Genomic DNA, 12556 nt, shown 5'->3' with positions numbered 1-12556 from the left:
GGGCAAAGCAGCTGCCATTTCTGCCTAGATACGTCCCCAGACCTTCCCACCCCCACCGCCGGGTACCGACTCCAGGCACTGACCGAAAGCCGTCTGCATGGAAACTGGGTGGGAGGGGAAGAGGGGCGTTGGGTCTGAAGCTTGAGCCATTGGGGGCGGGTTGGGCCCACCCGGGGGGTGGGGCAGGGGACAGTGGGTGGGGCGTATAGCCACTTTAAGGCGGAGTTCGGCAACACTGTCCTGGGTAGTAAGTAGAGCCGGGTACTAGGTTGGTACCCATTGCCCCATTTCTAGAGTTTTATGTTATAGTGACGGGTCACAAACTCCGGGGGCATGAAGGAAGAGCCTCAGTACCGTGACCGTTTTGTTCAGCTAAGGACATCATAAGGACACCCTGCGCTCCCTGGATAAATCACCTGCTACTTATCGGAAAAGAAATGTCCAACTGACTAGAAGTCCCCGTGAGGACAGATATTCCTTCCCCTGTGGGCTGGTGCCATGGCGCTGCGGGCGAGCCTGGTGCCCGTGTGCTGCCTGGCACTCCTGGCTCTACTAACACTGCCCACCAGGAGCTGTGGACCTGGCCGGGGACCCGTGGGGAGACGCCGCTATGTGAGAAAGCAACTTATACCGCTGCTCTACAAGCAATTTGTGCCCAGCGTGCCAGAGCGAACCCTGGGTGCCAGCGGGCAGCCCGAGGGTAGAGTGGTCCGGGGGTCGGAACGCTTTCGAGACCTGGTGCCCAACTACAATCCTGACATCATCTTCAAGGATGAGGAGAACAGTGGGGCTGACCGCCTTATGACCGAGGTAAGAAAGTCATTCCCAGCCCTCTCCCTATCCCGCAGGTGTCTGCCCCTACCTGTGCGAGACATACCCGCTGCCCATTCGCCCTTCTCTGTGGCGTTTTGGGATGGAATTTCCAGGAAACCTAGGACACCTCCCTCACCATCAGACTTACTCTGCATTTGTTGCAGCCTAGATAGGGCAAGCCTCATCTTAGAGGGAGACATCTCAATAGAAAGGCTTGGAGGATCACAGAGGAATAAGCTGGTGCGGGAGGGAGGGCAGCTGGGGAGGACTAATGAGAGTGAAAGGGAGAAGGTGGGGGGAGGGGTTGTGGAATGGCGGCAGGCGAGACGGGAAATGACTGAGGCGTGGACCGGGGGTCAGTCACCGAGCTAGGCAGGAAGGGCTGAGGTGAGCCTGGGGCCAGCAAGGCCCTGGGGTGATCAGGGAGTCTCCTGAGGAATAAGGGACAGAGCTTCAATAGCTGACCCCCGTGTGCCAGGCTCTTTCCAGGACTGCTCAGGACTGTGGCTGAGGAGGTGGAGAAAGGAATTCCTGAGCCACAGGGTGGAGGTACCCATGCTGGGGCATTTAGGGGCCGTCCCATTTCAGGATACCCAGCCACCGTTAGAAGATTTCACACACACACACACACACACACACACACACACACACACACACACACACACACATACACACACCTCCAGTAACATGTTCATGTGCCCTATTACTATTTCTGAGGTTGTATTAGAAAATTCCTGCGAAAGGTCCTTGTCCCCAAAATCCTTTCCCACCTTGAGAACATCAAAGTGAGAAGTTCTGAGGTTTGGGTCAGGATTCATGCTGAGAGAGCTGTCCTAACACTCCCCTGTGTTTCCATGTCTTAGTTTTCTAAATCTAAACCCCAGCTTGTCAGGATCCACTATATCGAACATCTCTGGAACTTGGGTTTCTCCTTCCCACTTGGGCTCTAACTAGTGGTCATCTCAGAAAGTTAAAGTGAGAGTCAAGGGCACCTGAATCTCATAATCCTGTTGGATTAAGGAGCCCACTTCTGGCTAGTTGGAGATGTGCACTGGATGTCTGAAAGATGAAAACAACTTTTCACAATCAAATACTAAAAAAAAAAATATTGGAGCAATTGTCTAGATAGAATCATGGAATGTTACAGTTGGGAAGGAAACTCAGGACTCTGGCCAACAAATTCTCTTGTTTTCTAGATTAAGGGACAGAAGCCCAGAGAAAAGTGACTTGTACAAGATCACTCAGTTCATTAGGAGCAGAGCTAGGACTAGAATCCACACTTCCCTGGATTTCTATTTTCATTTCCAGGATCCTTTGTTTTTACCAGTGTGGGAAAAATGATCACCTGATGGACAGCAAAAGTGCTTCAAATTTAGAGAGCACAAGTATTCAGGTGGTTGTAGGCTGTATGTACTTAAACTCTTTTCAATTTGGTAGGGCCTACCGAGGCTTGCACTTTACTGCCCTGGTGTTTTGAGAATCTTGAATTATCTCTGCCCTCTGTGGTGAATTGGAATAGTCCAGGGTTTTTGATTTTTTTTTTTTTTTGCCATTATGAAACATTTAAGAGATGTAGAAAGGGATTAGCAAGGTATTCCCTTTGGATAAATTAATTCTCAGTTCTCCAGATTAGCTGTGTGACCCAGCCAAATCACAACTTCTGTCTGCCTCAGTTTACTCATCTGCAAAATGGGAACAATAATAACAACTCTCTCACTGGGTAGTTACGAAGATCAAATGAGACACCTCATTTCGACACCTTTAATGCTATATAAGTGCTAGCTATTCTTATTCTGGGGAGAGAGAGAATTCATCCTCTTTCCCCATTCAAATTCGGGACACCCCAAATCTACACCTCCATCAAGCTTCCTTAGCAGTCATCACGCTGGGAATTGGGGCTTCCCTCCTCAGTCCTGTGCCTACTCTACTGTATTGTATTTCTCAGTGACACCTGCACCGGGCAGAATGGAAATGGAACGGTATATTGTAGGGGAGAACAGGAAAGCCCGCCCCCCCAACCTCCCTGCAGAATATGATGCAGTTCTTAAGACCCTCACCTCCCATTGCTTGGTAGCAAAATGGCTCCATTGAAGTGGACCCAGCTCTCAGCGGTCCTGCCCCCGCAGGTCAGGGCCTCCTCTTAGCCGATTGGCCACAGCAGCGCAGCGACTTTTCTTGCTCCTCTTCACTGTGTGGAACTTGTAGGAGGTGTAGAGGTGAGGGGTAGGAGAACAGGGGAGTATTTCCACACACACCCCGCCCCCCCACTTCCCCCCGCCAAAGCTAAAGGTGAGTGGGCAGGACTGGGAAGCAAAGGAGGCTGGCCGCCCTCCGCCTCCTCCAGGGGGTCCCTTTCCAACCCCTCCCTTCTCCGCGTTCTGAGCCAGGCCAAGGTCTCTTGCTCTTACACTGTAACTATGAGCGATAACCGCAGGCTCACTCCCCCAGAGCCAAGCTGGGAGGCTTTGTCTCCCTTCTCCGCCCACCTGCAACTTTCACCTCAGATCTGGGCTCTCCTCATTCCTGGGCAGTCCGGACTGGCCAGACACCCCTTCCCAGGTACTTCCGCCCTATCTTTCTAGGCAGTAGCCTGGAGGAGTGAGACGTGCGGTTTCTGTGCGCTTGGAGATCCCTGACTGCGACTGGGCAGACGAAGAATTGGCCGAGTTGGGGGAAGGGGCTGTGGCACTCCTCTGGGAGAGGGGGGCGCGGCTCACTGCCCTTTATTCTCCCGGCGCTGGGGCGGCTGAAAAGAGTCTTTGTGGCTAGAGCTGCTGAGTTCGCTTCTCCCGCCACTGCCCCGGCCCCTGCCCCGGCCCGGGATTCTCACCCGGTTAAGTCATTCCGGAGAATGGCCATTGTGCTTTCCGCAGCCCCCGCCACTCTAACCTTTCCTGAAGTCTCTGCCCCTCTGGGCTCCCCCTAGGTTCCTCACGCCTACTCCCTCTCCTCCAGCCTTATAGTGCCTGAAGGGGTTAATGCTGGAGGGTGAGGTGGTGGTGAGTCGGGTGGCTGGAGGAGGAGGAGGAGGAAGGAAGGAAGGAAGGAAACAGTGCCCAGTGCCAGGGGAGGCAAAGAAACAAAAGATGAATCAGGCGGAGGGAGTTCTGGGCCTGAGCTGAGGCCCAGATGGCTTAAATAGGGACTCTTCTTGGGGGAGTCGACCCAGCCTCCCCTTACGGTTCCTCCGTGGAACCACACCCCGTTATTCTCTACAGAGCAAACTGCTTTGGGGTGGGGGTCATCTAGATCCTAAGCTGAGTTGAAGTTCCAGCACTTCTGGAGGGGAAAGGAGAACCAGAAGTGAAGTGAAATAATGATTCTTCTCTTCCTAGCCCTCCATTCTAGGAGGGGGCTTCCTTGGTTTCCCCCTGGGTTATTTAAGAAGGGTGAATGGTCCAAAGGCAATGGATTGGGGCGGGAGAGACACCCCTGGTTTTCATCCTCATTTCTCTCCGCTTCCTCCTCTCCCCTACTCCAATTCAAAACGAGGATTCCACTCCTCCAACCCTAACACACCTTCGTTCCACCCTAGCGCTGTAAGGAGCGAGTGAACGCGTTGGCAATAGCAGTGATGAACATGTGGCCAGGAGTGCGCTTGCGGGTAACCGAAGGCTGGGACGAGGACGGACACCATGCTCAGGACTCACTGCACTACGAAGGTCGGGCATTGGACATAACCACGTCGGACCGCGACCGCAATAAGTACGGGCTGTTGGCACGCCTGGCAGTAGAGGCTGGCTTCGACTGGGTACACTATGAGTCCCGCAACCATGTCCACGTGTCTGTCAAAGCTGGTAAGAGTAAGACTAGGGCTGAATAGGGCGGATTCTGAAAGCATCACTTGCTAGGGGAAAAAATTATACCGTACACACTTCTGCCTGAAAATGAGCCCAAGGGGCTGGATATCATTGTAAATCACTGAGAACGTCCCACTTCTAGCCCGAGTGAGGGCAAGAAGGCAGAGATGGAGTGTGAGGTGGATATGGGGGTGAGTGGGAAAGGAGGGTTGTATCGTCCCTGTTTAAGCTTTCCACCCTTGCTCCCATCGCAGACAACTCTCTGGCGGTGCGGGCAGGTGGCTGCTTCCCAGGAAATGCCACGGTACGTCTGCAGAGCGGAGAACGGAAGGGATTACGTGAGTTGCATCACGGAGACTGGGTGCTAGCAGCAGACGCGGCCGGCCGGGTGGTACCCACGCCGGTGCTGCTCTTCCTGGACCGAGACTTACAGCGCCGGGCCTCCTTTGTAGCAGTGGAGACCGAGAGGCCCCCGCGCAAACTGCTCCTCACGCCTTGGCACCTGGTCTTTGCGGCCCGGGGCCCGGCGCCTGCCCCAGCCGACTTCGAGCCGGTGTTTGCTCGGCGATTGCGAGCTGGGGACTCGGTACTTGCCCCAGGCGGGGACGCGCTTCGACCTGCGCGAGTGGCCCGTGTGGCGAGGGAGGAGGCTGTGGGTGTGTTCGCACCTCTTACTGCGCACGGGACTCTGCTGGTGAACGATGTCCTGGCCTCCTGCTATGCTGTCCTGGAGAGTCACCAGTGGGCTCATCGTGCCTTCGCGCCCTTGCGTCTGCTCCACGCCCTAGGGGCTCTGCTACCTGGTGGGACCACCCAGTCCATCGGCATGCACTGGTACTCCCGCCTCCTCTACCGCCTGGCAGAGGAACTACTGGGCTGAGAGTTTTGGGTGGAAACGCCTGAGCAGGGGCAGAGACTTGGACCCGTGGAGGATACAGAAAGAATATGAAATGTTGAGAAGGAGAAACAGAGAGAAGGACGAGGACAAAGGAAGAAGGGTTGGGTGAGGGGCTAGGGTTGAAAGAAGTCTGGCAAGGCGTCCTAAGGAGGGATAAAGAGGTTGTGCGTTGATGGAAACAGTATTTCGCTTAGCCACCATTCTCTCCTTGGCCTCTACAAATTCAGTTTAATTTGTTCAAATTCAACAAACATTTATTAAGCATATACTATATGCAGGGCACTTTATTAGAGGTGAAGGGAGATGCAAAGATAAATGTGTTACACTGTTCCTGCCCTCATGGAGCTTACAATCACCTTGTCCCCTTTTTTTGCCCCAGATCTGGCCCATAATTTTATTTTTCTATTTATAAATGGTAATATCTTCCAACTCTTGTCCCTGTTCTATCTCACCTCAGACACTTGACGCTCTCTAGCTGTGTGACCTTGGGCACGTCACTTAACCCCAATTGCCTCATCCTGGGTCATCTCTAGTCATCCTGATGAATATCTGGTCACTGGATTCAGATGACTCTGGAGGAGGAGTGAGGCTGGTGACCTGCACAGCCCTCCCTCACTCAATACAAAGTCAAGTGCAAGTCATGTCATTATTTCTCTGATGGCATGGTCTTTGGCAACGAAGGACGAATACACATACACCCCCAGTCAGGCACTAGGAAGAGCCACGATCAGCTCTAATACTGTCAGAGTCCTTTTTTTTTCTATGTGATCTAATAAATGGAACAATCCAGGTATGAGATGTCAGTTCTGAAATGTCCTGTTTCCGTTACCACAACCCTTGCCCCTCCCCAACTCAGGGCAGTTCTAGTCTCAGCACACTATCAAGGGCTCAAATTTAAGCCTGTAGCCTACCTCCTGTAGGAATCACCAGCCCACCTGAGGAAGAAATGCAATGGGGATCAAACTGGAAGACCAGGACTGGGGATCTTCTGCTCTCTCAGGCTGCCTGTCTCTTCCCTTCCCTGCCCCCAGTCTCCCACCTCCTTGTCTCCTGCCCCTTACCACCCTCCTTCTTGAATTCCTATCCCAGTCATTCAAATAATTAAGGTCAGGATGAGCTGGATGTTTCCTTGAAAGTCACCCTCCCCTTTATCTCCTAGTAACTCCAAGCTGAAATTAGGACAGTGGTGTGTGTGTGTGTGTGTGTGTGTGTGTGTGTGTGTGTGTGTGTGTGTGGTGTGTGTGTATGTGTGTGTGTGTGTGTACATGAGGGTATGCAGGCCTTCTCTCAAATCAACTCACTTCTCATCCTTTGAAAACCCAAAATCTCGACACAAGCCCTGATAAGTAGCTCCCCTCCCTCACCCGCAATACAAGGGAGGATGCTGAGGCCTGCCATTTTGGTGAGTCCCCACTCAAGTCTGGAAGACCTGTATGGAACATGAACTGTACAAACAATTGGGACCCTCTCTGAGTCTTTGGGTCTCAGCACAGAAGATTCACACCTGCATCCTAGGAAGGGCTGAACACCAGCTTGGGTCTGAAAATGCCAAGTTTAGCTCTGGTGAGGAAGAGGCCGAGGGCAATCCACTCTATTTTGTGTGTGCTCCCCAAGGCCATAGGACCCTTGTGTGTGCCACCCTCTGGTGGCTATAATGAAAACTCTTTTCTAGCAGCCCACCCCCTTTAAAAAATTGTGGTATATTCCTACCAGAGTCAAAGGAAAGGGGAGACTGTACCACATTTCAAAGTTAGGGGTAGGACTTAGCAGGGGAAAGGGGTTTGTGGAATTTCTGCAAAGGACAGCATTCTTAGGGTTTCAATTTAGAGTAGTCCTTGCATAGCATGTGGTCAGACCTTAACCAGAAATACTAAGAGCAAGTAAAGTTATTTTTGTAGGAAAATTTCCTCTATGTCTCCATCCTTTCCAGCCTTAGTCAGTCCACAGTCCGGTTTTTCTTAGGAGATGAAAACAATGAAAAAAAAAGAAAACTGGAGTACTTCAGCTCTTTTTTTTCTGTTTAGGTTCTTCAATATCATTTGCCTATATGGTATGTTGTAAGTCTTAGCTATTTTTCTCAGTTTTCATTCTTTTTGATCTCTATAGCCTTTGAAACTGTTACCCACTTCTCCTTGACACTCTTTTTTTCCCCTAAATTTTATTGGCTCTGCTCTCTCCTGGTTCTCTTCCTACCCATCTGACCATTCCTTCTCAGTCTTTTGCTGGATCTTCACCCAGGTAGCACCTAATAATGGGTGGATCCCCCAATGCTGAGCTTGAGCCCTTTTCTCCCTCTCTCCCACCACCACTACCACCACCATCACCACCACCACAAAAAAAAAAAAACTTCCCCTCTTCCTAACATCCTCACTACTCTTCAGGGTACTACAATCTTCCCAGTAACCTAAGGCTTTAAATGTAGTTATCATCCTTGACTCCTCCATTCCCTCTCACCACTACCCCCAATCCCCTTTAAATGAGTTGGCAAGTCCTGTTGATTCTACATTCTCAACATTTCTCCTCTAATACTTTCTCTCTTCTAATACTTCCACCACTGTGGCACAGGCACTCATTTACTCATAACTGTCCTATTGCACTAGCCTGATGGTTGTTAAGTCTCTCCCAACTCTAGTCCATCTTCCACTCAAAGATCAAAGAGATCTTCCTACGGCACAAGTCTGGCCATGTCAACTCTCCATTTGATAAACTCCAATGTCTGCCAATCACCTCCAGGATCAAATATAAAAATCCTCTGTTTGGACATTTAAAGCCCTTCCTAACCTGGCTCCTTCCTACATATCCAATCTTATTGTGGCTTATTCCTTTCCACATACTCTGTAATCCAGTGACATTGGCTTCTTTGCTCTTCCTCAAACAAGACACTCCATCCATGGGCTCTGCCCATCACTCAAGCCTGGAATTCTCTTCCTCCTCATCTCTGCCTCCCACCTTCCTTCAAGACTCACCTAAAATCCTTCTGCAAGAAGCCTTTCCTGATTCCTCTTAATGCTAGTGCCTTCCCTCTGTTGACTATCTCCCATTTATCCTGTTTATAGTTGCTTGTACATAGTTATTTGCATGCCATTTCCCTCATGACCATGAGCTCCTTGAGGGCAGGAATTGTAGTTTTTTCCACCTTTTTCTTCATCCTCATCACTTAGCACAGTGCCTGGCACATAACAAGCACTTAAGAAATACTAGTTGACTTGATCTGACTTGGGGTCCCATGTAGTCATGACCAAAAGGCAAAATTTCAAAATAAAAGAGGTTTGTCTTTAGCTTAAATCTACACATATTTATCAAATGTCTACTGCAGCAGGACACTGATCAGGGAATTTAAATCAAATGAATTCTCCCCATTCCACTTGAAAAATTAAAGAGAATTAAAGAATTAAATTCCTTTATCAGGAAGGGAAACCTCTCATGGAATCAAACATGTTCTTTGGCTCCATTCTGAAAGACATGAATCCCAGCAAGTCCTGATGGGTCCTCATACCTGAGGGATAGCCTGAAAGATGATTAGCCCAGGAGCAAAGAAGAAGGATCTTAGTTGGATTATAAGAACTATGGAAAGCCAATATCTTTTGGATGCATCTCTTTTGGGGCCTCTTCTACCATTTTCCCTTACACTTCCAGCTAGACAGGTCATGGAGGGGATAGGGAATTTCTCTTCCCCCAATCCTAAGGGCTAAGTTTAGGTTTAGGCTTGCCTAGGGCAGCACCTTATATCCCTGATGTTTTTCTTCTGCCTTTCTATTTCTTTCCCTGAGCATAAATCAGGGATTATGGATTCTGCTAAATGGACATTTCTAGCTCTGGCAATAACCTTGTGTCACTGCCAGTTGTTAAGCCTGGGTGCTGGCTGCCCAAAAGGAGATGAAAGCATAATAGTATCATCTTTAGAGAAGAGCACCCTGACAGGAGAATCCTACAGTTGAAGGACTAAGGAAAAGCATTCTTAACTGGCCAGAAGATCTGGATCTTGTGAGCTGCTCACAAAGGGGAGAATAATGAGTGTAGTGGGTTATTTAAGATGTTTTATTTCTTTATTTGTTAATGCTCTCTTTTGTTTCCCCATTTGTTAATGCTTGTCTTTTGTGTCTTAAAACATATTCTGTGGTGGAGGAAATAAACAGCTGTTCTATACCTTGTTACACATCTTGTATATTGAGTACATTTCTGGGACACTGTTACCCACATTTTGGGGAGATCATAGGCATAAGTCATACCTAAGTTTTATTTCCAAGAGTTCCTGGATGAAGGTCTGGGATGAAGGTGGAGTCAGAAAAGGAAAAGCCTGAACACCTTTTTCTACTCCTTTGGAATCACAATTTTCCCTTTGTGGAAATAGGCTCTCCTTGGCCTTAGGGTACACAGTTATATGAAAAGCATTGCGCTAGTGACAGCTGGGAATACAAATTCAGAAACCCTAATGGTCTCTGCCTACAAGAAACTTACATTCTACTGGAGTACAAATAAATATAATACAAGTCAGAGTGTAATTTGTTCAGTTCCGTTTCCTTCTCTAGCTTATTTTACAATTTAGGAAACTGAAGCAAACAGGGTTAAGTGACTTGCCCAGGCTCACAGAGCTAGTAAGTATCCCAGGCCAGATTTGAACTCAGGAAGTTGACTCCAGGCTCAGCTATTCACTATGCCACCTAGCTGCCTAGAGTATGATAGGAGCAGAAAGAATATCCAGACAAGATTTTCTAGGAAATTTGAAGAGGAAGAAACCATTTTCACCTGGTGGAATCAGGAAAGACTTTTAACTGGAGGTAGAACCTAAGATGACATGTGAATGAAGGGATTTTAACAAACAGAATGAGGAGAAAGTGTTTCCAGAAGTGATAGATGCCTGTGTGAATTCAGAGGGCCTAGAAAGCCAGGATACATTCAGGGAAGAATGAAGTCTAGTTGGAGCATAATGCGCATGAAAGTGAGCAGTGAAAGTAAGTCTGGAAAGATAGAAGATTCCAGACTTTCCTGAGGTTTATATTTTGGCCAATAGGCAATAGGGAATCACTGAAGAATTTTGAGCAAAGGGGAGAGGACACTAGAATTGCTTTCATGAAGCTTATGTCACTATATTAGCTATGCAGAATGGGAATAAGATATCTGAGCTACCCATCCACTAGTATGCTACCCAACCGTTACAACCACTGTATCTAGCCCATAGATACAGATGCAGCTCTGCCTCCCTCCCCATCCCTCATTACCAAGCCCATGATTTCATTGGTGGTGCCATGCAGTTTAATTCAATCTCCACTGTCTGACCTCAGAATTAATCAGAGAGATGAAATGGAGTATTGCTCAGAATATTAAATTATAAAATCTATACTATGTACATTGCTCTTCAGCCTCTATTTGTCTTGGCTTTCCTTTCTCAGTTTATAACACCATCTCATATTCAAAGATTCAGAGACTTAGCACACCTAGAACATGGTACATAGCATAAAATGAAAGGAAATTAACAGACCTTCCCTATATAGATATATTTACCTCTAATCATCTCCTAAACCTCCTCCCATTTGCCATCCCATATTTTCAGGTATCAGTAGAGAGCATTCCCAACCACAAGCACTTGTAGTTTATAAAAAGAAATAGGAGAAAGAGGTGTGTGTCTATTGCCTCAGGATGATATACTATAAAAGAGATACACAATAAACATAGTTCTCTTCTCAGCTCACTGGTCCAAAAGGACTTATGATAGCTGAAAGATTCAGCAACTCTCCTTATAGTTCCTACTACCATCTTTGTTCCAGGATAATCATCTTTCCTTGAGGTACAGGTATCCATTTATCTTTCTTGATAGCTGCCCATTCCTCTGGATGCAACAGCCCTGACCAATCCTGATTACCTCAAAGAAGTCCGACTCCAAGATCATCAGAAGGAAAAAAGCACACCACCTAGATCATGTAGCTCTAATATATCATGTGACTTCTTGCCTGTTGCAAGCCCACATACCCTAAAATCTGGGGGAAGGGGAAGGGCAAATGTTCTCTCACGTGCTAGGCTAATGAGAAATCCTTCTACCTGTTTCTGTATCTATTTTTGTCTTTCTCTCTATTATCATACCTCCCAGGCCCAGGTAATAAACAATAGTCCAAAGAACTAGGGCAATGCAGGGGCACAGGTTTTAGGAATGACAGGGTCAGATGTGTATCAGGTAGATTGTTCTGATGTAGTCCTTTCCTTTCCTACTTTTAACCTCACCCCACCTCTAGCCCTAGCTACCTTGTGCTTTCCCTGGGAAATAACTTGGGCTCCTGACGATCTACCATCTAAATCCTCTACTTCCCTATAGATGCTTCCTTAAATATCCTATGTCCTAAAACTTCTGGGAGTCTTCACCCTGAGAAGGATGCTCCCTTCTTAGGTAACACATAAATTTTAACAGGGGCTTTCCAGGCACAGTATCTTAACCTTAGGAGTAACATAGAGTTTCAGGTACTTTGAAAGGCTGATGAGTCCAAATGCCTGTTGGACATTTCCATGTAGGTGTCCTATAGGCTTCTCAAGCTCAAATATGTCCATAATAGAACTCCTAAACTCAACATTCCTCCTTCCTTCCTAGTTTCTATTGATTTTTAATCTATTGATTTCTAATCATCCAGAAATCCAGTTAAAAGCCCAGCAGTCATTCTTAACTCTTCATTTTCACTCACCATAGTCCCTATATCCAATCAGTTACCAAGATTCTCCATTCTCCATCCTCTTTTCTCAGTTTTCATCATAAGTACCACAATCCAGGACATCATCCCTTCTCTCCTGGACTACTGAGATAGCCTCTAAATTGGTGTCTATGTATGCAGTCTCTTTCTTCTACAAGTCCTCCTTCACACAGTTGCTAAACACTTCCATTGTGTTCTCAACAGATTGTTATCAGTGGCTGAAGCCACTGACTCTATATCAGGTTGATGTCAATCCCTTTCTAGCTGAACTTCCAACTAAAGAAGAGATTTTGAAAGACATTAGGCTCCTTATGTGTGGCAAAGCTTCTGATGCTGATTCTATTCCAGCTAAGATTTACAAGGCAGGGGGT

At 47.8% G+C, this 12556-nt stretch overlaps 1 protein-coding gene across 1 annotated transcript; it reads left to right on the top strand.

Annotated features, from left to right (window-relative positions):
- Positions 1 to 191: 191 nt before the first annotated feature.
- Positions 192 to 6307, top strand: DHH (desert hedgehog signaling molecule). The gene is made up of 3 exons (XM_072654574.1): positions 192 to 810; positions 4349 to 4610; positions 4868 to 6307. Exons 1-3 carry the CDS (start codon positions 499 to 501, stop codon positions 5491 to 5493), a joined length of 1200 nt encoding a protein of 399 aa, XP_072510675.1. The 5' UTR covers positions 192 to 498; the 3' UTR covers positions 5494 to 6307.
- The last annotated feature ends 6249 nt before the right edge of the window (positions 6308 to 12556 follow it).

This window comes from Notamacropus eugenii, chromosome 3, assembly GCF_028372415.1.
Source record: "Notamacropus eugenii isolate mMacEug1 chromosome 3, mMacEug1.pri_v2, whole genome shotgun sequence".
In the NCBI taxonomy this organism is placed as follows: Eukaryota; Metazoa; Chordata; class Mammalia; order Diprotodontia; family Macropodidae; genus Notamacropus; species Notamacropus eugenii.
This window is presented reverse-complemented; position numbering and strand designations above follow the sequence as displayed.